Source organism: Heloderma suspectum, chromosome 4 (assembly GCF_057233095.1).
Source record: "Heloderma suspectum isolate Gila_16-S chromosome 4, 16-S_ref, whole genome shotgun sequence".
Lineage (NCBI taxonomy): Eukaryota > Metazoa > Chordata > Lepidosauria > Squamata > Helodermatidae > Heloderma > Heloderma suspectum.
Window position 1 is genome coordinate 269551773 of NC_139461.1, and position 26756 is coordinate 269578528.

The window sequence follows — 26756 nt, forward strand, 5'->3', positions numbered from 1 at the left end:
TTCATCCTTCACCTGCCCCTCATCTGAATGGTGAAGCTGCCCTGGGCAAGGTGCTGGGTGGAGAAGCACCCTTCCACCTGGTGCCTTGGTTGGGGAAGCTTTGTTGAGCATGGGCTTTCTTCAGCTGGGGAAAGCTCATGCACAGCAAAATCCACCAAGGTGCCAGGTGGAAGAGTGTTATTCCACCCAGTGGCTTGGTTGGGTAGCTTCACCCATCCCACGTCCTCCCCTAAGGGGGAAGCTGGGTCCCTGACCAAAGTGCCAGCTGGAGGAGCTCCAGCTGGTGCTTTGGCCAGGGACTAAATCCCATCAGGGTGTGTGCCCCTGGACATGATCAGGCCAACAACAGGCCAGGGGTGGGGGTGATCTTGCCCTCTAGGCAATAATAGTTCCTCACCCCTGGTTTAAAGGCTGCTCAGACAAGTAACAGAGGTGAGGGCCAGTCCATTCTGAGAAGTGGTTGTTCGCTCCTCTTCTAGGGATGCTCAGCAGAGGAATTACATTGCCTTCCATACTAAATGTCAAGTGGACCAAAGTCAATGCTGCCCTTTCCCAGGTACAGCAAGAACACAGAAGCTAGTAGCTGTCATCTCTCAGCGGTGTGGAGGTAGCCATCTGTCTACCAAAGCACCATCTTGCTGTTGCAGAGTGGTAGGCACAATGAATTCCCAGGGGCTGAAAGCAACTGGCTGAGCTCTGTACACTGTTCATGGCAGCCAGAGCAGCAGAACATTAAATCTGCAGTCCCGCGGGGTGGTTATTGGGGTTTCTCCATGTATGTTGTTGGAGTGGATGATGGTATTCCAAAGGGATGATGTGAACAACCATGGCTTCTCTCTCTTTAGGATGGCCTAGTGATTTCAATGTGATCAACCCGATCAGTAGCAGCACTTTGAAGAGCAGTGAGTGTTCAGAGGCAGAACATTAAAAGAAGTCATCAGACGTTTCATTAAAACCCATCAAATTGGATCTCTCAGTGTTCTGGGATTTGTCCTCTTTCAGCTGCTGACCTTCAGAGTTATGGGTCTTAATGCTGTTTCTTGTGGCCTTTGCATTTCCTGTAGATCTTCTAATAAAAGGCTCACATGTTCCCTAAGAGTGTTGATCCTGAGAGCTTCACCTTTTAGTAGGAAGGGCACTTTTAAACAGGAGGTAGATGGTTGCTTGTCTCAAGAGGTCATCTTGTGCCAGAAGCTTTCACGGTCCTTTTCCTTTTTTAAAGCCAGGGAGCCACTTTACTGAAGCTTATTAAACCAATGCTGCAACTGAGGACCAGTTTACACAACCAGATTTAAATTGCTGTGCGGTGAAAGGGGGTTGAAGAGATCCATGAAGCAGTGGCTGTGTTTCAGTCACATATGGGGCTTCGTGGCGACATGTAACCTGTGGACTGAATAAATGCAAGGTGTGTGTGCTCTAAAGCAATCAAATGACTTACTTGAGCATTTGCTGGCTGCTACATGGGTCCACTCAGCGTGCCTGTCTGGTCATGTAAATTGGCCATACTCAGAAAGACTCTTTGGATTTTGGTCATTAAGAAGAAGCTTTTCTGGCTTCTCTGCCCCCAACAGCCAGGAAAGCCGCCTGCTTGTGAATGGATTACAGTTATTTAAACTGTTCATTGAGAGTGGAACCTGAAATTCTGCACACCACTGCAAAAATGCTTCCTTGTGGGCAAGACGTTCTGTCCACTCTCCGCCTTTCTGTCTACACAGATCGTAGTAGGGTGGCCATGTGTCATACTTTACAGAGGACAGTCCTTGATTTGACAGAGTCCTCTGTTTGAAGGGCTGTCCTGTCCAGGTCTGGTTTAAAGATAAAGATCTGTAAGAAAGGAGGACAGGCAGGGGCCTTGAAGTCACCCCTCGACACTTAGCACCTGGACAGCATTGTTGAGCAGTAGGCACACAGGTCATGTGGTCATTGCCTTCCCCACTATGGTGAGATGTGCTGTTTTTCTGTCGAAACTAGTAATTATTTCTAAATGTACATCTCTACATATCAATTAGCATAGGCAAATGTTGTGAAAATCTGTACCCTCTTTTGACCGTGTTTTTGGTGATGCATGTCCTCTTTTTGGAGATGTGTAAGTGGCCGCCTTAATTGTGGGAACAGTATGCCAAGGCCCCTCCACTTCCTTCCAGCAAATCTATTGCCGCAGCTGCTACAGTATCCACACTTCTCTTTCACGTCTGCATTGGCACCCGCCCAGTGTGATTTGCCGAGTGGTCAACAGCTCCTCACATTGCTTGATCTGACCATGAGCATTGCGATCCAGTTTGCAGTGCCAGCTCCAGGCTTTGGGGGCCCTTGGGCAGGATGCCCTTAATGGGCGCCTTCCCTTGGTGAGGCCACCTGTTCCCCGCCATTGTCACCAGCTGCTGTTGCTCCTCCTCCCCCACCTCATCATTGCTACCACTGGCTTGCTGAACAGGCAGAGAGCCGGTGAGCAAGGAGACCGTGGCATCTGATGCTCCCCTTCTCACCATCACCGTTGTCTGGGCCAGAGCGAGAGGCAGGTGAACAAGCAGGTTGCAGTGGTGAAGAGAAGGAACAGTTCCAGGGGGCTGTTGTCAGTGGGCACTTGCTGGAGTGTGAGGCCTCAGCAGGTGCCCAACCATGCCTACCCTTGACATGGGCCCCGCCAGTTTGGACCCGCTAATGATCCCTTAGTAAGTCATACTGGGTAACCCAGAGCACAGTAGCTAGCTTTCTTCCCTTATTAAGCATGCCAGGCATTCCCTCCCCGCCCAGCTTCTGTGTTGACATTCTGCCCTTATGCTATCCAGATGCGGGAGCGGGGGGCTGCTCGCTGCCACTCCCAGATAGAAGGTCTGGTTCATCTATTATTCAGGAGACATAACAGGTCCGTTCGTTGGGGATATGAGTGTCAAGCACACAGCAGGGGAGGAACCCTGGGGCTTTTGCTCTTCTGGCTTCCTTGACTCTGACTCACATTCTCTCTCTCCTAGCTGTGACGCGCGCCTGTGTGGTTGACTGGCTGCCCTTGCTCTATCGTCGGGAAAGCTGGGGATCAAAGAAACAAGGAGAGAGAGGTTGTAGATTTGTGCAAGTGTAGTGCCAGCCAAATCACAAGAGAACTTCTTTCTCAAGGTTGGAAGGGAAATGGCTAAAGCACTGGATTAGGTTGCAGTCTGACATATACGATCCACAGGCAACATAAAAAAATACAGATTCAAGATTTACGTGATGTCACATTGTAGAACAGAGATTTTGTAGAAGAGTGGCTTTCAAACTGTGTTCTGAGGGACCTTACTCAGGGATCCCTGTGTTCTGAGGATATTTATTAGGAATTTCTCAAGGGTGAGAAAGCAGTAATATCAGACACAGTCTTCTCTGAAAGTCAGCTTGTCCATCATGATATGTTGAAGCGTTATGAGGTGCCTTTTAAGTTCTTGTGTGAGGCCTGCTCAGCACCCCACATGAGCTGAGTGTGTGACTTACAGACCTTCCCAGGATCCTGTGTAACGTGCTAGGGGTACCACAGTAGATGTGTGGTGCACCTTGGCAACCATGTTCATGTGAAAAGTGTTCCCCTAGGGTAGAAAGTCTGTGATACACTGGAAAACAGAAGTCAATGAGGAAAGGACAAATTCAAGGAGGATAAGGCTATCAATGGCTAATAGTCGTGATGCCTAAATATTACCTCTGGTCCCAGAGGCAGCATGCCTCTGGGTATCACTTGCTAGGGAACATGAACGAGAGGGTACTGTTGCACTCGTGTGCTGCTTGTGGGCTTCTTATGAGCATCTGCTTGCCCTGTGGAAACAGAATGCTGGATTAGATAAGCCCATGGTCTGATCCAACATAGCTTTTCTTATGTTATGAATCCTGACCAATTCTAACGTTCTGGTTTATCCACTGGGTTCTTTTAAATATGTACCGGGGCAGCCACTACAAGGATTTGGAGTGCCTGAGCAGAAGTGGGTGAGACAAAGCTAGTTATGATTTAATACAAAATGAATCAAAACTGCATATGTAAAAACAAGGATAATTATGAATGCTCGTTGGTTAGTCAAGCAGTGGCAACTGTGTAATTGAGTCATATGGGGGCAGCAGAGGGAAAGGAAGGATTCTGCTTACCACTACCAGTGCAAAATGTTATTAATGTAGAAGGAAAAGAGGCTACTCCTGCAATATCTCCAAAATTATGATATGAACCAAAATCTGCATACGTTATTACCATAACATTGCTTATTGAGAAATCACAGATGCTCTCCTTCTCTTGGTCACTGTCAGTTTCTAAAAGCAGATGGGAAGTTGTTGCAGCAATTTCACAACTGGAAATGTGGCCTGTTTTGATTTCCCTTCAAAAGAAAACACACAGTCCCTTTTTAGTTTTGCCGACAAAAGGAGTTCTGGAAAAATGGGTGCAGGTGTTAGAAGTGTGTGATTGCTGCACTGTTCTTCCTTGACCCTATGTATAGTGCATGGAAGGTGAAACAATCAAGATTCACTCAAATCCCTTATCTCATGAATGATTGCAGAAATGCATGCTGGTGTATCCAGCCTGGTCAAATAAGACGGGTGATTGATGTTAACTTAACAGTCATTGATTTTTCTCCGTGCCTTGGAACTAAGACACAAAATAGATAGCATGTCTTCTGAAGAGATAGGTCTCAGGTGAAGGTTAACTACAAACAACAGTGCTAACAAGTTATTCGACAATTGATATAATATGGCTAAAGAAGAAACCATGAGTCTGTTAGGGAATTGTATTATGGGGTCAATGGAGGAGGCATAATTTTGTAAGTCCACTTGCAAATTCTGTCTGTAGATTTTTTTTTTAAATTAACTTTTTATTGTGAAATTTCAACAAAACAAAACAAAAAAGAGGAAAATAAAAGAAATTGTAGCTACATAAATTTGAGTATATCAATTTCAATGCATGCATATGAAATGTGTGTGTGTGTAAATGAAAATATGGCTTTCTAAGAATTATACATAAATTTCAACAAAAGCAGACCAAATATCCACATAAGTATCCCTATATGCCACCTGTTCAAATGTTGAAAGCGTCATTAGGTCCTCAGTCCATTGCATTATAGGAGGTGAGCATTAGCCTTTCAGTGTTGTAATATCAGTCTTTTAGCTGTCAAAAGGGCACAGAGAATCCATTTGCGCTGACCATGTGTTAACTTCCAGGAAACAGGTAGATAATTTAAGAACACATATACATCAGTAAATATTAAAGAGTGTTCCAATACAAGGTTTATACATATAATAGCCTCCTCCCCAAAAGAGGCAACTACAGGGCATTGCTGTAAATGTGACTTTTGTATTTATTTGTATTGTCTTTGTTTATAATCTTTAGCATAGCAGAACAGATAAAGGGTACTTCCAGATGGAGGTGCTATCAATCAAAAGACATTGTGCAGCTGTTCTGTCTTTCCCTCTTTAACAGATTTTCTGTGGTAAGAAAAAAGATGGAAGAAACAGTGGGAAAATATAGGAGAGTTACAAATGGAAGATGGTATTGTCTGGAGCTGCCATAAAATTCTGTGGATAATAATAATAATAATAATGATAATATTTATGAAGCACTTTGTTACAAAGTGCTGTACATAAAAGAAATAACTCAACAATTTAAAATACATAATTACAATGATTCTAGTACAACTTAGCTCAAAAATGCAATATTATAACAATAGTCTTAATAATCCAGATAAACATAAAAGCCATCAGCATACTTTACCTCAGAAACAACCAACCACTCCTCTTCTACTCAAAAAGATACGTTTTCAAACCTTTCTTAAACACCTCCAAACTCTCAGTTAACCGTAATGGTAGGGGGAGGGAGTTCCACAGCTGTGGGACCAGGTCCTGGAATGCACGATAATAGGACACTGCAATCCATGAAGTAGAGCGGGCCAGAAGACCCTGGCCCATGGATCTAGTGGCCTGCCCTGGGACATACCAGGACAGAAGAGAGGATAGAAAGGCTGGGTAATGCAACTTTAAGGCCTTAAAGGCCAGGACCAAAATCTTGTAAAGGGCCCTGGCCTTCAATGGAAGCCAGCGCAAGGCCCTACAATAACAAGTGATATGAACAAAATGGGGAAGATCCAGAACAATCCTGACAGCATTGGTCTGAACCAGGATTCAAGGATGGAGAGAGGAAAGAGGGAGGCCTGCTAGAAGACTATTACAATAATCTAGACATGAAACAACTAAGGCCCAAACCAGGATGTCTGCAGTTGCCTGAGACAGGAACCTGCAGATCTGGTGGATATTCATTAAGTAGAAATTACAAGTCCTCGCTGTGCTATCATAAAGGAGCACAGTGAGAGATGATCATCCACCAGGACCCCCAAGTCCCTGGCAATGGGGACTGGGGCAAGCTGAATACCTTGACGACAGAGGGGAGGTAAGGAAGGAAAAGGAGAAGGATGATCAGGGCGGAAAATCAAGATTTCAGTTTTGTCCATGTTCAACTTGGAGGCAGTGGGCAGACATCCACGAAGAAATCTGTAGTAAACAATCTCCCACCGATGCCCACTCTCTCCCCCCAAGCTGGTCAAAGGAATGAGGTGGGGTGAAGGCACAGTAAAAGCATAGGGTTGAATCCAGGATATGCCTTCCACAAGAGGAAGGACTCTACCCATGGAAGGTCCCTTTGTCTGATTTTGGGGGATCCCCTCCTCCTCCTGCCACACCACAGTTCTCCCAATTCACCCGGGTATCCTGACTCTGTGTAGCATTTTCAGGGGGCTGGAGAGGATGCTATGGAAAGGAGGGGATGGGGAAATCTACTTCCATCAGCACAGTTGATCCATCCTAAAACCTTACCTGTAAGCACCCAAATTTTTATTATCCACAAACTGACAGACTCACCTCTTTGGACTAATGTTATGATTATACAATTGATTCCTAGAGGAAGATAGAGCTGGAGTACCAGGCAGGTGGGCAAAACTGCTTCGCACAATTCCAGACCTAACAAGGCCAGAATATATGTTAGATCTGCAATGTGGAAGTTGTTGGACGCAATCTCTGCTTGGCAACTGTTCCAGATAATGTCTGAAATGTGTAGAATAGTTTGCCATATGGATTGCCCTGCCAGTATGCAGAGTTTCAGTGCCCCCATTGGCCACCACCAAAAATGTCCACTGGTCTCGTGTAGACTTTCCACAAAATGCAAGTGTTTCACACAGCAAGCCATTCAAAACATTAAGGCTGCCATGTGGAGTAGTTGCCATGCACAGGCTATTTCAAGTGGCCTCCATCTAGTGCCCGAATTATAAAGCCCAGCAGTGAAAGAATGGGTGGCATCTTTGTGCCATAAACCCCAAAAGAGAATATCCCAATTTTTCCTGAAAAGGTCATGAATACAAAATATTTATTTTAATATCCAAGGCATTTCAGACCTACAGGGAAACTTATAAAAATGTACAAAACATTTTTTATTCAATTTAAAATCCAATTACATGTATTATTTACTACTTTAAAAAACACACAACATACATAGTGCGAAAGACCCGGTTTGCATGTAACGGCGGCAAATCATGGATTAATTAAATTGGAGTTAACCTACGATTCATTGTTAGCTTAATTTTAGATTGTTTAATCCATGAATAACCCGAAGTGTGTGGGTCCACATGTCACAAAGCAACCTACAATCGGGCTGATTGGAGGTTGCATATTCGAATGGGAAGTGGCTTGTGCGCAGCACGCAACCTGGCAAATTGTGGGTTCATTAAGATTCATTATGTGCAAACAGGCCCCAAATGTGTGAATACATCTCCAACACAAGTTTTGCACTGAACAATTAACCCAGAATTGTATAGAATATGTTTGCTCACTATAATATATAGTATGAGTCAAGTGGAGTTTTAAGATTAAAATAGGGGACTGTTTCATTTGCAAAAACTTCATCTAGCAATTCTAATAGGATTGCATTGAGATCTACAAGTGCATTTGGGACCTTTTGACTTGCAAATCATTGCTCTGAAGATAGTTTGTATCTGAGAAAAAAAGCGTTTCATTAAATATTTGTATATGGGTTCCATGTTAAAGAGAGTGGATTAGAACAAATGTGTGTGTTTGTCAGTTCAGGTCTCACTGAACACAGTATCAAGTCTTTGAGTTGTATTTTCATTTCGTAAGGTGTTTGTTGGGTTCTCTCTTTATGATCAGCATGGCGACTTCCTTCTTACCCATGTAGCCACTTGTGTCAGCACCTCAGAGAGTATCCAATGCGACACTACCGCTAATGCACATTACATTTAGCACAATGCCAATCATGCTTACTGGCATGATGGATTTCCTGGGGGACCCTGTCATGCCAGGAAACACCATTGGTGTTGCTCTAGAGGACGTTTTCGCTAGTGCTAGCTAGAGATGCTGGAAAAATGTGCTGCAAACGCCAATGAGGCAGGATCTCCAAGAACCCGACCTGTGGAGTCCACGGTGGACTGGCTCCCCTTACTTGCCATGCGAAAGTACAGGGCACTTGGAACTTGCCAGACTTCCCCAGAACCCTGGTACGTCTGCTGGATTTCGCAGGATGGCTCTCTGGCTTTAAAAAAGGCAAGATACACGAATGGCAGCTGCCATTAGCCTATTGTGGGGAAATTAAGGCCGTAATTTGTGTATTTTATGCCATTTGTGGTCATGAAGCGCTCACTTCTACATAAATTGCAGCCATGAAGTGCTTACAGCCACAATTTACAGCCGCAACTTACATCTGGTAAGTTCCCCATGGTGGACGCCCCCCCCCGGCTAGATGTCAGGTGGGGGTCACCCATCCCTAGTGCTAGCAATAGTGTTGCACTGTATAGTGCCCCTTGTGACCATACTGTGCTGTTAAGAGTTTTAAAATGTTTTGCTTAATATAGCCAACCATTAAATGTGTCTGTGTGTTCAAGAGTCACTTACGTCTGCTTCAATAGCCCCTCATGCCTATTACTGGCACCCTAGCAACCCACAAGTATTGCCCTCACAATCCATTCAATTATCCCCTCATATCATTTAAGAATTAGTGTCCTCTCCTGCACTGAAGACCCAGCTTCTGTAGTTACCAAAGTCTTCCTGTAAATCCCATCCGCCACAGCAGGGTGGGCAACTTGTAGCTAGGAAAGTACAGTTTTTGTAAAATCCATTCTGTCTGTGTTTCGAGGATTGTCAGGTGCCTTTTGTTCCAGCATCTGCTCATTGATGGAAGCAGATTTTTTAGAATTTCTCAAATTTGCACAACTTCACACTTGCGAAAATGTGTAAAACCACCAAATGTGCAAATCCCCCCCCAAATACACAATCCCCCCCAAGTATGCAAATCCCCCCCAAATACACATTTTCATGTTTTAGCCTATGGGGGAAATGGACACTTTCGGCTGGTGGTTTTTAATTTTAAATATTTTATATGACCAAATTTGCATAAAATTCCAGAAAGGAAAAACAACAACAACAGGAAAAGCCAGTCTATTGCAGAATCTGTGGTCAGATTCATTGAAATTTGAGATCATTGATTCTGTTGTGGATTTCTCTGAAACCCCTACTTGTGGTCCTCCAGATGTTTTGGCACACAACTCCCATGATCCCTCACTATTGGCTAAGCCTGCTAGGGCTGATGGGAGTTGCAGGGAAAAATATCTGGAGGGCTGCAAGTTGCCCACCCCTACTCTACAGTCAGACACTACCCTGTGTTCCTTCCCCCTAAATGTTCTAATAAACAATATACTTTCAAGTGAACCTGTAAAAAAACAACAACCTAACTCAAACATACAGGCAAAAGCACTACAGAGAAAGAGTCAGATCATTATTCTGGAGAGGTTCCATTAGGAAAACTGCACTCTCTTTAGCTTCTGTTATTCACACGAAGACATTTAGGAAAATGAATCAGAGGAGACAGACTGAAACATAACCAGTCCAGTCCAAGAATACGGAATTGTTTATTAAGAGGCAAGGAAAACGGGAGGATACAGCCATGTTTTGGTTACTGAATATCATACAGAGAGAGCCTTGCACATACATGAAAAGAATACTAAATAACCAAGCATTTGCAAAATGAATAAGCTGCTTTTCTCCCATTGGGCTGATATTTTTCTTTCTCTCCTTTTGTTTTTGTTTTGAAAATGAACCATTTCCCTATTTTTACAGGGCAAATATTCATAATATATGTAACAATATACAGATGGCAAAGCATTGAAGTGTCACTTCAGAGAAATCAATGTTTTGTTTTCAAAAAGCATGCAGTTTTCTTTCTTTTTGTTAAAGGTCCGTTTTATTTATAACAGAATAAGTGTTGCAGGGCTGCACGTTGGCAAAGTTGAGTCATCTGGAGCCACAGGGGAACAGAAGACCATGGGCATATCTACATTACAAACTCAGCTTCCTACAAAGAATTCTGGGAATTGTCATTTGATGAGGGTGCTGGGAATTCTGTTAGATGCTCATGCCCTTCCCTGCAAAGACCTACAGTTCCCAGGAAAGGGAACAATAATCAAACCAATTTTAAATCTTTGGTGTATATTTACCCAGGGGAGCATCCAACAAATTCTTTCTTCATTAGGAACAAACCACTCATTACAATGTGCTTGTATGTAATGAAATGCCAACAGCCCCTTTTCCTCTGCAAAGCACCCTTGGTGAGGGGCACTTTGAAGCACAGAAGAAGTAGAGGGGAAGGGATTGCTTAACCCTCTCCCTGACAGTTTGTTTCCTCTGAAATTCCACACCACCAAGTTCCCTTTATCTCTTCAGGGTTCCAGACCTGTGTTCGTGAGGTAAACACAGCTCTGGAACACTGGTGGAGGCAAACAAAAGGAGTAATGCCCCCGCTATACCTAAGTACATGTGCTCCATAACTGTGAAGCCCTTACTGCTAGGTGGTGTCACCTTTATCATGGAGCCTAACCAGTCAGTTTATGTAGCAAAATACCCCTTGGCCCTCAGGCTCCCTGAATGAAGAATTGACTAGCCCCTGAGAATACAGCAGCTGGCCACCCCTGGACCAGAGTGCAGCAGTATTCATGGTGTTAGATGTGCTCAGCTATGCCATACAGCAACACTGAAACAACAGCACACCTACATTCAGCTGGTTTCCTTTTCATGCTAATTGCTTTTAAAAAGAAAATGTTTTGCAGTTTCAAAGGACCTCATATAAAGGCCCAGAATTCACATTTGGATGCAAATCTCCAAATGTCTGCAGCAAAACCCATGTTGTGGTAGCGGATCTAACAGTCCAAACTTCATTAGTGAAATCCAAACTTCTGCACTGCTTCTGAATTCAAAGCATGCACCTTTGCAAATTCAGATTTGAATTCTACATTTTGGAACTCAGACAGACATCGCATCTAGCATACAGGCAGGTAGGTAAAGACTTGGGAAACTGGTCAGGCTGCAGAGAGGATGTCTAGTCATTTAACATGAGCACCCTTCAATGGAAATTTAGTGTGATGGAAACAGCATCGAAGTAGATGCTGCCAGAGCTTCCCCTTCTGCTTCTATGACAACTGTGACAGAATATATGCTCCCTTTGTGCACCATCGCATTATGCTGGACGGCCAACCAACTGTTGCATCACCATCTATAATGCTTCAGTTCAAAAATGCTAGCAAGGCCATGACATAGCTCTGGGTGAAAATCCGATGTCAAAATAGTGGGAGGGTACCAGTGGTGTTCAGGAAAGGATGGCCGGGTGCATTCAAAAGTGCTGCCACATTGCCATGGCTGCAGAAGAAAGGATGCATTCCACATGAATACATAGGAGGAAAACTATATTGAAGGGGCTGGGATGAGGGATGACAACCCTGGAAGGAAGGGATGTCTTTAAAAGATAGTGCTTGATCCATCTACATGCTGGTTGCCTTGAGGGAACATCACAAGGACATTAGTTATTGTTCATGATCCACCAGGAAGCTGAGGAAACAAATGCAAGAAGGTCACAAAACTGGATTACAGTTTATTCTAAGATTAGCTTGGTTCAGACATAACAATCTTGGTCTAATAATCCAAGGTTTATTAGACTGAGAATGAGCCTTGTTTCAACGCACTCTGCCCTTGTCCTTGTATGCCTGCTGTCAGTGTTTCTATTGTTGTTTATTAAACTTTAGTTTCCTATTACACCAGAATCAGGAAACTGGTTTAACAAACCACACTAAAAGGGGAAAGGGAGGAGGGAGTGCATGGCACAACTCTCATTCTAATAATTGTTTCATCTGAACAGGCCCACCTGTTTGAACATAAGCTCCAAACTATGCACAACAGGTTGAATTTTCCCTATGGAGATTAAGGAGGACTTGCAGAATCCACATCAGGGAAATCATGACCAACGACAGATGTATTCCTGCCTTAAGTCATATTTGTCACCTTGGTTATGCCAACCAGTTATTTCAGCAATTTGATCCAAATATCCTTCCATTCTTTTCTGATGGAACTCCAGGCAGTGTACCTAGGTCTCCCGGGCAATCTCCCATTGGCTGAACCAAAACCAGACCTGGTTCATTTCAGCAAAGCTCCTGCCTCATGTGTTTCCTGCCCATTATAGCTTTGACTATAACGTAAAGTTGCAGAGCACTGCAGCATAGACTTCTCTTATTTCCTCCTGGTAATAATAAGAACAATACCCCTCTGTTATGTACCACTTTATCCATTTGGATTTATTTACAAACTGTATCTAATTTGCTATTCCTGCCTGTCTAGTGGTTTCTATTTCTTATCCTTTTAAAACTTAGGCCTGATGCTCACTGGCTTGGTAGTAAGCCCCACAGAACTCGTAAACATTTAAACAAGCAATAGGATCAGGCTGCATGGGAGTTAGTTTTGAAATTCCCAACAGAATTTAGATCAGAACAGGTACACGCTATGAGCTGCTCTGAATTAATGTTCTGTGCTTTGAGAAGGACTTTTAAAAAAATGATAAAACAGGGGTGCACAAAGACCTACAGCCCCAGGGACTGAATGTGATGCTGGCTTGCGGGTCAAGGGCACACACACACACACACACACACACACACAGCAGTATCCAACAGTGTCATTCCACAAGCTCAAATGGTGCTAGCTCAAATAGTGCTTGCTCAAGTAGTTTCACAGTGCAATACACAACTGGTTGCACAAGCATAATGTGCAACTGTACTTCTTCACACAGCACGTAGTTAAACTATGGAATTTGCTACCACAAGACATAGTGATGGCCACCAATTTGGATGGCTTTAAAAGGGGGTTAGACAAATTTATGGAGGAGATGGCTATCAATGGCTACCACTCCTGAGGGCTATATGCTACCTCCAGTATCAGGGGCACTATGCTTACATACACCAGTTGCTGGGGAATATGTTGCACTCATGTCCTGCTTGGAGGTTTCCTGTGGGCAGCTGGTTGGCACTGTGAGAACAGAATGCTGGACTAGATGGATCCTTGGTCTGATCCAGCAGGGCTCTTCTTATGTTTTTATGTTAACTGGTTGCACAATGGATTGTGCAAGCATAATGCTCAACTTTTTGCACAATGAGTTATGCAACCACACTTGCACAAATGTAACTTTAGTTGGAGTCTCCTCTTGCGCATAGTTTGGAACTTAGTTTCTGCTAGTGCAAGGGCACTTGCACTAGTGAAATGACACAGTTGGATACTGCCCATACACATACACCCATATGCACAAACAAACACACACACTACAGTGATCCTGATCCTGATCCAGATCACTCTTAACTCACTGCTAGCAGCAGCAAGGAAAGAGCAATCAGTATGAGGACTGCTGGGAGATGGAGTAAAGAGGAAAGGGTTGCTGGGAATGGGTGTGTGTGTGTCAGATTATGCTTGGGAGCTGCAGTTAAGGCCTTGGTGGGCTGCATATGATCCCTGGACTTCAGGCTGTGCACCCCTGCATTAAAAGATGGAAACAAAAAAGCAAATCTATATGGAACATTAACCTACCTGGAAACAGCATGGTGGTCAAGAGTTCTGGAGAGTCCAATAAGTCAATGATGGCACGTTGGAACTTCTTACTGTAAACTGATTGCAGGTGGCTGCAAAGCAATGAGGAAGGTTGGAGAAGTGGCAGGTCCTGTTGAACCTTATCTTGTATGGTTGACTTACTAGACTTTGCTAAGTCACAGTAGGAATCCCTCACCCCACAGGAAAAGTACTCCAAATTTCACCATCAGAGGACTCTTGAATGACTTCTCTTTCCATCCTTCATCCAGCAACACTTTCCAACAATTGGAGGAAATAACTGCTGCTCTGCTCCTGCATGTCCCCAAGCTTTAGTCTATGCTGATCCTGGGCACAGAGCTAAGTGTTGAGAAGCCCTCTTATAAGGGGACTGTTCATAAATAATATCATATTTCCCCTTCCCCTTGTCACACTTCACTCAATTTTAACCTTTAATAAATCTCTTCTTCTGCACAACTCTGTTAACCCTTCCCTGCCTTAGTTATAAAATACTTTGGGGGGGGGGTTCCTAAGCACCGTATGGAGACTGGAGGGTTGGACTGCAGGAACACTACAGGGATCCTCCCATCCCCACTGCATGAACTCAGGGGGCTATTCTCGCAACTGCTACCGGTATAGATAATAGTGATCTAGATGTACCAACGCCAGCTGTGCATGTGTGCACGCGTGTGTATATACACACATACACATGAAAAATGGTTATGTAAATCAGCTTTGAGTTACTTTCCTCAGCCACCATAGAAAAGACTCCACAAATTGTAAGGAATCGCCAACCTTCTCCATGAAGCCACATCTTGCCAGAACTCATACAGGATGAAGCCGGCATCACTTGTCAGTTTGTGGGCAGAGACACTACAGGGAAAGATGACAGGCCATGAGGGGAAATGTTATCGCGACCTATCAAGCAGTGCGTGGTGTATATAAATGGGACTCCAGTGTCTAGAGCCAGCCTGACTCTTGTACCATAATTACTTATCTTCAGTGACTCATGGATGAGTTTTTGTTGTTGTTCTCACAGAAAAGATAATCGTCTTCATGCGGAGGTTAAAGAACTGTCAGTGCTTTTTGAAGGCGCATTTGGCTTGTTGTGATGGCCACATTAATTATACAGCCTGTGTACAGCAGAATGATGGACACCAAAGCTTTTATCTGATGCTGGGAACTTCCACATCACCTTGACTAATGAAATTACTAGATGTAGTGATAATTTTCATTTACAGGGATACCAGCCACACACTCCACTTCGGAGGACCCATTCGCGCAACCATTTCAGGGAAGAATCAGATGTTATGCTTGACATGGGGTTGCTACTGAAAATAGTAGCCCACATCAAGTTTCCCTCCATCTCCTGCCAGTGTCTGGGCACTTACTTGTATTGTTTCCTTCTCAGTGGCAGCCATGACTTGGAGTGTGGGTCAGGAAACACGTGATGTGACCATATCAAGACACAAGAAAATGCACCTAAATTTTATGGGGAATAGTGTTGGGAGGTGCGGGGAGACGCACAATGGTGTACTACTGTTTTCTGTGGCAGCTCAATGTGGCAGCTCTAACGACCTGGCTCACAGATAATTCCAACTCGTGATTTATTTAACCTGTGATTAACCTATGGTTTGTGGCCCTGTCCAGGGTTTGTTTGGCGTGATCAAACAAAGAATGGTTTATTTTTTCAATCCCTGGGTTGTTTGTTTCTCTACTCTTTTGCCTGCTCCCTCCTTGTATCCCAAATACCTTTGCAGTGCTGTAGTACTGGCATGGAGCATGGTTGTTGTTTTTTACCACTCTTGCCTGCCACTTCTATAGTCTGGCTAAACAACCTATCAACAACCTACAGTTCACATGTAATGACAACTCATGGTTTAAGCAACCCAGAGTTCACAACCCAGCAAAAACCCATGGGTTCTTTTTGGACAACAAACCAGGTTGTCCATAGTTAACAAACCATGGTTTGTTAGCACAGCTGTGTTTGGACATCATGACAACCCATGGGTTAAACAGATCATGGGTTAGTGTTACATGAGAACCAGGTCAACATGTAATTTTACTCTTAGACTGTAGCAGCTGTGATTTTCACTCAGATTTTACTTTCTTGGGCTCCAAGATCACCGCAGATGGTGACTGTAGCCATGAAATTAAAAGACGCTTGCTCCTTGGGAGGAAAGCTATGGCAAACCTAGACAGCATAGTAAGAAGCAGAGACATCACCTTGCCGACAAAGGTCCGTCTAATCAAAGCTATGGTTTTCCCAGTAGTAATGTATGGCTGTGAGAGCTGGACTATAAGGAAGGCTGAGCGCCGAAGAATTGATGCTTTCGAACTGTGGTGCTGGAGAAGACTCTTACGAGTGCCCTGGACTGCAAGGAGGTCAAATCAGTCCATCCTAAAGGAAATCAACCCTGAGTGCTCATTGGAAGGACAGATAATGAAGCTGAAGCTCCAATATTTTGGCCACCTAATGCGAAGAGAAAACTCCCTGGAAAAGACCCTGATGCTGGGAAAGACTGAAGGCAAAAGGAGAAGGGGACGGCAGAGGATGAGATGGCTAGATAGCATCACGGATGCAATGAATATGAACTTGAGCACGCTCCGGGAAACAGCGCAGGACAGGAAGGCCTGGCGTGCTATGGTCCATGGGGTCACGAAGAGTCGGACACGACTGAACGACTGAACAACAACAACAACAAATGCTGATTCCTAGAAGTGCTACCAAGGGCAATTTAATGCATATACTATGTTAGAATCATATGATTTTCATAGTTAATATCTTAAATAATAGGCAGTCATCTTGTTTGCATTTTCATATGCCTTAGTCCTGTTCCAGTAAACAACAAAGGTGTATCAATATTCCAATCATGACAATCAATTAAGCAATTAAAATTCCTGAAGTGTTTTTTTTTTTTATAGTGGGTACATTAATTCATTAGCATGGTATGTTGAGTCTTCCTTTCCCACTCTTTCAGTGAGGGGCGATTCTATTTCTTTGACTATTTTGCAACTATAATTCAGGCAGTTATTAATATGTTTCCAATTTCCAACTGTGTTTTCCAGCAGCAAATATAATTATGGAACTAGGAAGAGGGGGATGGGAGTCCAAACTCACAACCATGTGAACACACAATTATAAATAGTGAATTTGAATTCTGTACTTCTGTTTGTTTTGCCATCTATACAGAAAAAGAAGTAATAATACTTCTCTGTAATCAGGCTGTCTCTTGTAGCGCAGTATTTATCTACTTTATGGGGCTCTTAGATAGACAGCTTAGTTCATGGATGTTTGTCAGGCTTACTGTATATACACTATGTGCTAAAGATAACACCTCCCTGGCTGTTCGCAGAGTGAGTTAAAGTTTATATGCTGAAGATGGAGAGTTCAAGAGAAGCCACAATTGCTGTTCTTAAACATGTTTCTCATCCAATGAACCTATAAAAGTCAAACTTCGGAGGACTTACTGTAGGCAGCTGCTCTGTTCAGCTGTGGTTTCTGTGTAGGATTGGAGAGCTTGACGGAACGCCTCTAATCCACTTGCTGCCACTGAGATCTGTCTCTGTGCCACCAGGATGTACTGCAGAAAGGGGGAATAGATGGCAAGTGGGGCAAGACCCAATTCTAGCATGCTACATGCGAGATTACCAAGCGTCCCTGTGATCAAAGGTAGTCCTTTGCATCCAAGGATTGCACTCTGTTTTAAAACACCCCCAAACAGCTTCTGCAACATCCATTTGTGCAACATCCATTTGTGCAACATCCAGGTTCTGCAGCATCCATTTGTGCAACATCCAGGTTCTGCAGCATCCATTTGTGCAACATCCAGCTTCTGCAACATCCATTTTTTAAAACACCCCCAGACAGCTTCTGCAACATCCAACATCCAAAGGTAGTCCTTTGCCTCCAAGGATTGCACTCTGTTTTAAAACACCCCCAGACAGCTTCGGCAACATCCATTTATACTGATCTAGTAATCTTATGCAAGCCAGAGACCAACATACGAACGCTGAGCATGGCAGTTTGGGAAGAAGAGCTTACTGATACTGCTTAGGCAGGGGCTGGGAACCTCTTTCAGCCAAAGGGCTGAATTCAGTTTCAAGCTCTTGCAGGCCTCATTCCAACAGTGGGAAGAGCTGAAGGCAAGAGGGTGGGCCAAAGGAAAAATGAGTGGGGTCAGAAAGACAAAAAGTTCCAGCACATTATAGCTGAAATATTCACCACTTGGGAATCTTGTTAGGTATAGAGAGGTATATAAATCAAGTGAGTGAGTGATTATGTAAATAAATAATGCATCTATCTATCTATCTGTCTGTCTATCTATCTATCTATCTATCTATCTATCTATCTATCTATCTATCTATCTATCTATCTATTACATTACTATACTGCCCAATAGCCAAAGTTCTCTTACTGCCATTAACTAAGCCTTAGGAGAGGCATTTCAACCTATTAGAATGGAGCAAAACTGCACAAAACCCAGGAAACCACCAAATGATTGGTGGTTGGGGGGAATGGAGGGGAAGTGGGGCCAGGGGAAGTGGGGGTGGCCATCTGGGGAACCCTGAAGGGTTGGAATTGGCCCCTGGGCCTGAGCTTCCCCATCCCTGGCTTAGGGCAATGTAAAGTCAGGATCCCTCCTTGATTAGTTGTCAAATGAGACAACTAAATGAGAGGAGCAAAGAAGGGGGAGTCACAGGAAAGCAAGGAAATGTGCCTGTTGGCACTGAGTTTGCTGAGGAAGTGAACACTTGAGCTTGACTTCACATTTCAAGCCATGTCCCCCATGGTGGGACACCATGCCCATAGTGCACGTGGCACTTTGCAAAACAACATAAGTGAAGGTCAGGCCCCTGTTTCAAGGAGCTTACAGTCTAAATTTAGGCAGCGGGGAGCGGAAATAACTGAGGGGAGGAAGGGAGAAGTAAATTGTCACAACGTTGCATCTCCCTTGATGCATGACGTTACAGCGTGAGAGGCGTCCTCCTGGAGCAGATCAAAGGGCCATCTAGTCCATCATTCCGTTTCCCTCAGTGGCCAACCAGATGACTCTGGAGAGTCCACTCACTGGGCATGACGGCAATAGCCCTCTCCCATGGTTGCAATACTTCCTCTGAACCCAGACGTTGCAGGTAGTCATAATGACTAGCAGCCAGTGGAGGCTGGTGGCTTCAATGTCAGTGGGGTAGTGAACCCGCTCCGGGTTTCAGTCAGAACCAGTCAAAACTCTAAAGAAGAACTCCTTTAGAGTACTGACTGGTTCCGACTGAAACTCGGCATGGATTCACCTTCCTACTGACATTGGAGCCACCAGCCTCCACTGCTAGCAGCCATTGATACACTTGTCTTATAATGACCCCTGTGGGTGGAACGTATAGTGCCTGTCCTCTAGGGACCTACAAAAACGAGCTGAAGAAGAGAAGCACTTTATTGGTTTTCAAGGAGTCATCTGAATTAGGTATTGTCTCTAACTGGCACAGCACACTTTTTGGCATGCCTTTGTCTCCTCCGTCCTCCCTATTTTGGCAGTGGCTATGCAGATGTTTCATGAAAAAGGCACTCCATTGACATACCCTGAGAATCTACTGTATTGCAGAATGAAAATCATGTGAACTTCTAGCAACAAAACAGAACCTTATGTTTCCTGACCTGACCATTTGAGGGCATATCTAGTAAGGTTTTAATTCAAACCTGGACCTTTCCCCCCTCATATGAAAGACTGATTATTCAAGGCCCAGTGTCTTCTGCTTGTAATTCCATATCTTTTCACAAAACTTGTCAGCTGTGCAGACTTTGTCTGTTTTGACTGAATCCCTTGCAGGGAGTTGCCATATGATCAAGGACTAAAACATGGCAGCCACCACCATCTGGAACTAGTAGGTTCTCATCTAAAAGGATCACAGACCGTGAAGGTTTGAGGCCTGCAGAGGCAATGGGGAAAAGGTCAGGCTTAGAGGCCTGGGGGTAACCTTGAGAGGAGTAGGTTCATTTCTCTGGTTAAGAGTCAGTTTCATTTCTCCACTTAAGTTTCATGTCTTCAGGTTTAAAGAAGTACTTTTGGTTTTGAGGGTGGAGGGTATATAAAGAGAGTGAGAGAGCCAGTAAGAGACAGAGACAGCCAGAGCTTGAACTGAGAGCAGAGTCTGAAGAGCGAGCAGGAAGAAGCAGCCTAGAAAAGTCTAAGGGCAGCTAGGGTAAAGAAACTTGTGTTTTTCAATTTTTCTTTTCTTTTATGGACTTTTATATCACTCAGCTCTATTGTGTAAATATCTTTAGTTGTAATTTGTTTGCTTTAAATCTACTAGTCAACTGTTGTGGCTAAACTCTGTGTCTAGAATGTCAGTCACCCCACGTCTACAGCCTAAACCCCACATTACTGGGAAGGGGAAGATAAAAGAAGAAGGTGGGACTCTTAAGGAGACAAGAAATCCCAAAGGAGTTGCTCAGGAGATCAAGGTCATAAGTGGAACCTTAGCACTGACACTACAGCAACCTTCCCCAACATGGTGCCATCCAGTTGTGTTGGACTGCTGCCTGGGAATTATGGAAATTGCAGCCCAACACAACTGGAGGGCTGCTATGGGTAGAAGAGGAAGGTTTGATGGGTGCACCTTTCCTCACCCTTGCAGCACTATGCTGCACTTCTAAGATTCTCTCTTCTATACAACTATCAAAGGTATAGGAGCCCTGTCCTTTATTCTGTCTGACTACTGAATCCTCTTCTTTTGTAGTCACTAACATATTAACCACCCCAGTATTCTTATCACATTGGCTGAAGGGATTTGCTCATTTTAGGTATCACCAGTATAAACAAACGAACAAAGATCAGTGGTCACAAACTTACAGAATCTCTTCCCTTGCAGACCACGTCATCTTTCAGGGGTTCAAGTCTTGGACTCTGAGTAGACAGAAGTGCAGAATTATTGCAAAGGGAGATAATTTAATGTGAGTGGGTGAAAAGTATAATTGACATCATGACCATCCTCTTTACTGGATATTCAAAATCAAGGTACATCAAGACTAGACTGCCACAGAAATAAGTTGAAGCGGAAACTCTGGAAGGTTTGCCTGATGCTATATGACAGACACAGAACAGATTGGGAACACCATTCCTGTGGAGGCCCAGCCCATCTGAATCTGAACATTTTCTAGAGGTAATGCTAGCATTTTGACTGGTGTCCAGAGATAAGCCAGTGGTACTTTCAGCAGTGCGTTATTTGATCTCTCTGTCTGAATTATGGGCACATAACCAGTATTTTATGACAAATCAAATGGCATCTCACATGTGTGAAACAGCCAAAAGAGATCATACATCTTCAACAAAGCTTTCGCAGTTCCTGACATCCCCTCAAAAGCAGTTATTTTCAATGGAGGCAGTTCATACATTCAGCTGCAAGTGACATACATGCATGTGTAAATCAGCTGTAAGAAGATGATGATTGTTATCGGCTCATCATTAAAGGAAATGTCATGTCCTTTTGCAAGAAGGCGGGATGACTGTTAAGTGGGATGAAAGAGAGACCTTAGGGGATGAGTCAAAGGATATATGGCATGTGTGGGCATGTGGTGTTCATCCTAATTTCATGCCACCCTTACCCAAATTTCAAAAGCCCTCAGCAAGTGATCAGTTCAGACCTCTGGTAAGAGCCATCTGTCCCTCCCTTGGCAGCCCATTGGACAGGGAGAAAGCAGAAGGGAGGGAGATAGAGAGAGAAGAGGGTGCAGAAAGAGAGAAAGAGAGAGAGAGAGAGAGAGAGAGAGAGAGAGAAGGACAGTTGCATCCACTGTTGGACCCTGACAGATGACCCTTGAGGGAATGGTTTCTCACCCCTAATATATGGATCTCTATGCCAAGGTAAACACCCTGAACAGATCTTCTTCAGTCTCTCCTGTTAAATTAGAAGACGTAGTCTGGGACTTAGGTTAATAATTTCAATTCACTGCAAGAATGTAGACCTTAATTGAAGCTGAAAGAATGGTTCCCCCACTCTCACTCCTGAGATACAGCATTGTTTATACTTTACTGCTTTGTTTTGAAATATACAGTGCTGTACATTGACCAGGCATAATTTATTAGGTGGGCATTGCAGATGGATATCTTTTGCATATGTCAGAGGCATGTAACATAAGACAACTCATCTAAGCCATCCCTATATATTTTTGACTTGCTTTGATAATTTTTGTTGTTTTTGCTAATGCATTCAATCTTAAAAGATGGTTTCATGATGATTTCTTTTGAATCTTGGCTTCTGTACCTTTCCACTTATTATATTTCCCAAGGCTGTTTAAATGGGAACTGTTAGTCTTAAACAGTTCAAAGAAGGTCTTAAATTGTAATGTTCACATGTTAAGAAAAGTTAGAAAGTACAAAACCAAAATCAAACCCCTTCTAAGGAGCATTTGGGTTCTGGTGGTATGGAAACTGGCTTTGTGAGGCTGGGAGGCAGAAGCCAGCATGGGCGTAATTATAGTATTTTTATGCTCAAAGACTCCCTGAGTTGAATTATGGAGGACTTGGGTATATCAAGAGAGAATGAGAACTGGAAAAACAGGGATGGTGTTAATGCAGACTAAGCTGTATTTTGGATCCGGTCCAAACCGGAGTCTTGGGGGAAATGCAAGTAGATGAATTTCCATTCTACCTCTTATTGGTTTCATTTGCACGCCCACCTTACATTCCAGTTTGTCAATGAGATGCTGTAATTGGTTGATCTCAGATGTCCACTGGCTCTCAGCTTTCACACAAATACCTGGATGCAATGCAAACAGAGAGAACGCTGAGCTGAAATCACAGGAAGGCATCTTACAGCAGGGGTTCAGCAGATAGGGAGTGTTTCAGTAGGATCAAAAGTCAGACAGATGGCATGGCAAAGCTTCACTCTAGTGCTGTGCTGAAAATTTCTCCCACATTTTTTTCCTGACCATTCTCATTCAATTTGATAGAAAAGTAATTGCTTTTGAAAAGAAATTCAAAGGAGGAGAAGTTTCAGAGAAACTCTCATGGTTTGGGATTCTTGTGCTTACCTTACTTGTGAGGTGGCTGAGGAGTGTGCATGAGTGTCCTGTCTGTCATTGTACAGTAGGCTCTGTGTAGCAGCCTGTAGCCTCCTTGGCTTCCCACACTTCAGTTAAAGCCATCATGAGGAAGACATCGGGAGGCAATTGGGGCTTTTTCAGTTCAGGAAGTGCAGGTGGCCTGGGAGGCTGCAGAGCACTGGAAAGATGTGTGATATAGAGAGAAAACACACACAGCACCTTCAGCCACCTCGCAGTGATTAGGTAAGCTCAAAAATGCCACCAAAAGAAATCCAAAATTCTGCCTAAAAAAAGTGGAAGCCTCAACACAGTTGATGCTGTTGCCACCTATAGAAGCAGTGCAATAAACCAAAACCCCTTAGGACAAAAGGAAGAACATGTGCTACAACCCCTGCCAATAGTGAACCCTCTCTGTGAGAAACTGTTGGAGAATTTCTCCTCCCCTAGGAGAAATTCGGTGAAAGTATCCCCCCAATTTCTCTGCCCAAAAATAGGCTGGAGAATTTTGTGAGGCCATTTGTGTACAGCTCTACTTCACTCTTTCCTTTTAGTACACATCAGACAAATGTATTTGCTTTTTATTCCTCCTCAACCCCTCACCCAGGGAAGGCCATGCTCCATTCCCTCTATCTCTACATAATGTTTTCCTCACAACTACAAATATTCCTTAAATAATTTGCTCCATGATGCAAGACAGATGGGAGCTCTGTCTGGAAATCAGCCATGGCTACTTCTGGTGCTGCATTATCATTCAGGGACATACTTCCTTATGGCACTCCTGTGATGGAAAACTGCAAAATGGGAAAGCCTTAGCCTGTTGTCCATGTGCAAATGTATTTTCAAGCTATTCTCCATATTGCTGTTATATGCCTCAGGGACTAACTAGACACTATTATCTGCTGCTGACCAATGTCTCCCCCATATATCTCAGTGGCAAAACTCTTGCATAACGTGACATCATCACAGTCAGCATTTCCACACACCCTGAAAGCAGCAGCCAATGAAGTGGAGTAGGAAGTGGGGAAATGCTGGAAGTGATGATGTCATGTTTCACATTTCTTTTACTTGACATGATTGGGGAGGTATGGATTGGAGACAGCCTTTTAGTCCCTTGTAATGTGAAGTTAGGGTAGGGGTGGGCAACTTGCAGACCTCCAGATGTTTGGGCCTGCAACTCCCATCAGCTCCATTTGGCATAGCCAATGGTGAGGGATGCTAGGAGTTGTAAGCCAAAACATCTGGAGGGCCACATATTGTCTAGCCCTGACTCAGGGACTGACCTGCAGCAATTAATTAGAAAGGAGGGCACAGTGCTTCTTGCAATGAAGGAACTGGATTGGTTTGCACATGCGTGCTAATCACTAGTTAACGCACGTTGACTTCAGCATCATGTGGTGACTTGCATGAATGAGCATCGTAGATTATACCCCATTCACAGAACTTTCATGTCACTTTTCATGACAATGGTTTTCAAAAGTCAGTTCAGACCAAGTGAACAAATTGTTGAGTAATGAACTGACGGTGTGTATGGCTGTGAGAACCTGCCCATTGTTGATTCTGGTTTAGGGATTCGTATAAGAGTTCATGCTGCTGCGTTCTCTATTGAGACATCGCCATACCTTGTTTTTACAGAAACCGCGCTCTGCTCCTGGTAGCAAAGCAGCCTCATGCTAACACAAACACTGACAATAGAAATGGGGAACCTGTCAATACCTGTGGTCAACATCCCTGAATAGGGATCTGTAGGGGACAAGCAGATGTTCTTCTGAGCTCTACGGCCACATCTTTTTATCGTGTGTGACCCAGCAAGGGCTTCTGACTTGTTCACCTCATTCCTACAAAACACAAAATCAGCACAGTACATCCCCAAGTGCCATTGCTTGTGTGTGCAGGGGTGCTTCCAGATGGAGGGCTCTTAGCGCAAGTGATCAGAAGGCACTCAGTAGCAATTCCGTCTCTTTTTCACGGAGAGATTTTCTCAATTCTGCATTAAGAAAAAAGACAGAAGACGTGGTGGCAAAACATGGGAGGGCTGAGAGTAGAAGATGCTGTTGCCTGCACTCCCTGTAAAATTCCATGAATGATGTGATCAAATCCTCATCTGGAAGCACCCCAAGTGAATTTGTGCACGCAAGATCCTTAATTCCTCAGGATGGAAACAAAACACACAACCCCGAATACACTTGTGATTTACTTTTAAAATGTGTGGGCATTCAGTTGGGTTTTCAAAACTATATAATGCAGCAGTACTGGAAAACTTCAAGTTAATGCTGCCAAATTGTGTCCTCTTTGGTAGGATTAGATCTAATAAGAACCAAACACAGGGGACTCCCAATTTCTATGAATTGTTTCTTACTGCAATTATCATTCCTGTGTCAGTCATAAAACGTCTGCATGGCAGCTTCCAGAACTGCACCACAGCAGACAGCTGGAAATGCAGGAATTGTTCCTAGAAACAGTGATTTTTTGTTCCTCTTGTGGAAACCCCTGTACTCAGACTGGAAGCTGTATTCATACTGGATAGTCCACAGCATCAGGGCCAGCCTTACCATTAGGCAGAGTGAGGTGGCTGCCTCAGGCAGCTCATTTTGGCTGTTGTGAAAAGGGCAGCTAATTGTTAGTTATTTCATTTACATCTCATTTACATTTCATTATATTTCTTCACATTTCTACTGTCAAGAGGGGGAGAAACAGTTGAGGGATGCTCTGCCTTATGTGCTAAAATAACTTGGCCTAGCTGGGGTACTATGTATTGTGACTTGGAACCGGAGAGGGCACCATTTACTCTTCTGCCTCAGGCAGCAAAATGACTTAGGCCAGAGCAGATACCAGTCCTGCCATTGTACCTGTCAATCCTGAGGGGAGATCAAGGACCAGCAAAAAAATAAAGCTCCATGTATGTCAGGCCTAATCCCTCTGGGATTAGATGAGGAAAAGAAAAGGATGGGAATGGTGTGACTCTGAGGCCATATCATCTGGAACAGGTTGCCCAGTGAGTGCTTCCCTTATTATTTTAGCTTCTCTTTCACAGCTCTTATCAGGGCTGGCATCAAGGGTAGGTATGGTAGGGCATCTACCAAGGGCCTACACCCCAGCAGGGGCCACTGACAAGAGCCCCACAGGGTTGCTCCTCCTCTTCATCATGGCAACCTGCTTGTTCACCTGCCTCTTGCTCTGGCCCTGGCAATGGTGGTGGTGGGAAGGAGGAGCAGTAGATGCCACTGCCTACTTGCTCACTGGCTCTCTGCCTGCCAAGCAAGCAAGTGGTAGCAATGACCAGAGACAGGATGAGGAGGAATAGCAGCTGGTGACAATGGTGGTGAGAAGGCAGAACTCACTGAAGGAGGGCCCTCCAAAACCTAGAACCAGCACTGGCTTTTATCCACCGCAGCCAGCTGTAGTACCTTTCTCGGCCAGCCTGTTCTTCGATCGTGTCTGCAGCACACTCCAGTGAGATCTGCAAGGACTGTAGCTGGTTCATCGTCTCCCGCAGTAGGAAACGTGTGACAAACTGTTCCATCTTGGAGGAGCTCTCATATACCTGGAGAAGTAAAGACATGGGGTAGGTGGGGGGACAGCTGAGTTTTGGTAGACAATATTTCCCAGAACTGCTGAAGTCTTTCTTGCTCTGGTCCGATATTCCACGAAAAGCCTTCCACAATCCAGATGTTTTCAGCAACTTAGGCTCAGAGGTGAAAACACTGAAAAATCCCTCCATATTTCTGAGACAAATTCAAATCTTAGTCAGTATTACACAGCTGTACTCTAACTTCCAAGCAGTATATAAACATAAAGATTTCAATATCCCCAATAAATATAAGAAACA

The 26756-nt window shown here is 44.0% G+C and overlaps 1 protein-coding gene across 1 annotated transcript in view; it reads right to left on the minus strand.

The window, feature by feature from the left end:
- Window positions 1-10087: 10087 nt before the first annotated feature.
- NECAB3 (N-terminal EF-hand calcium binding protein 3) overlaps window positions 10088-26756 on the minus strand; it is a 136967-nt gene continuing 120298 nt past the window's right edge. The window contains exons 6-13 of the mRNA XM_084848363.1: window positions 26335-26471; window positions 24644-24765; window positions 22565-22644; window positions 20739-20792; window positions 17362-17474; window positions 14686-14763; window positions 13894-13985; window positions 10088-11877 (exon numbers count right to left, since the gene is read on the minus strand). Of these exons, the coding sequence (XP_084704489.1) occupies window positions 11849-11877; window positions 13894-13985; window positions 14686-14763; window positions 17362-17474; window positions 20739-20792; window positions 22565-22644; window positions 24644-24765; window positions 26335-26471 (705 nt within the window). The 3' untranslated portion in view covers window positions 10088-11848. The remainder of the gene's footprint in view (window positions 11878-13893; window positions 13986-14685; window positions 14764-17361; window positions 17475-20738; window positions 20793-22564; window positions 22645-24643; window positions 24766-26334; window positions 26472-26756) is intronic.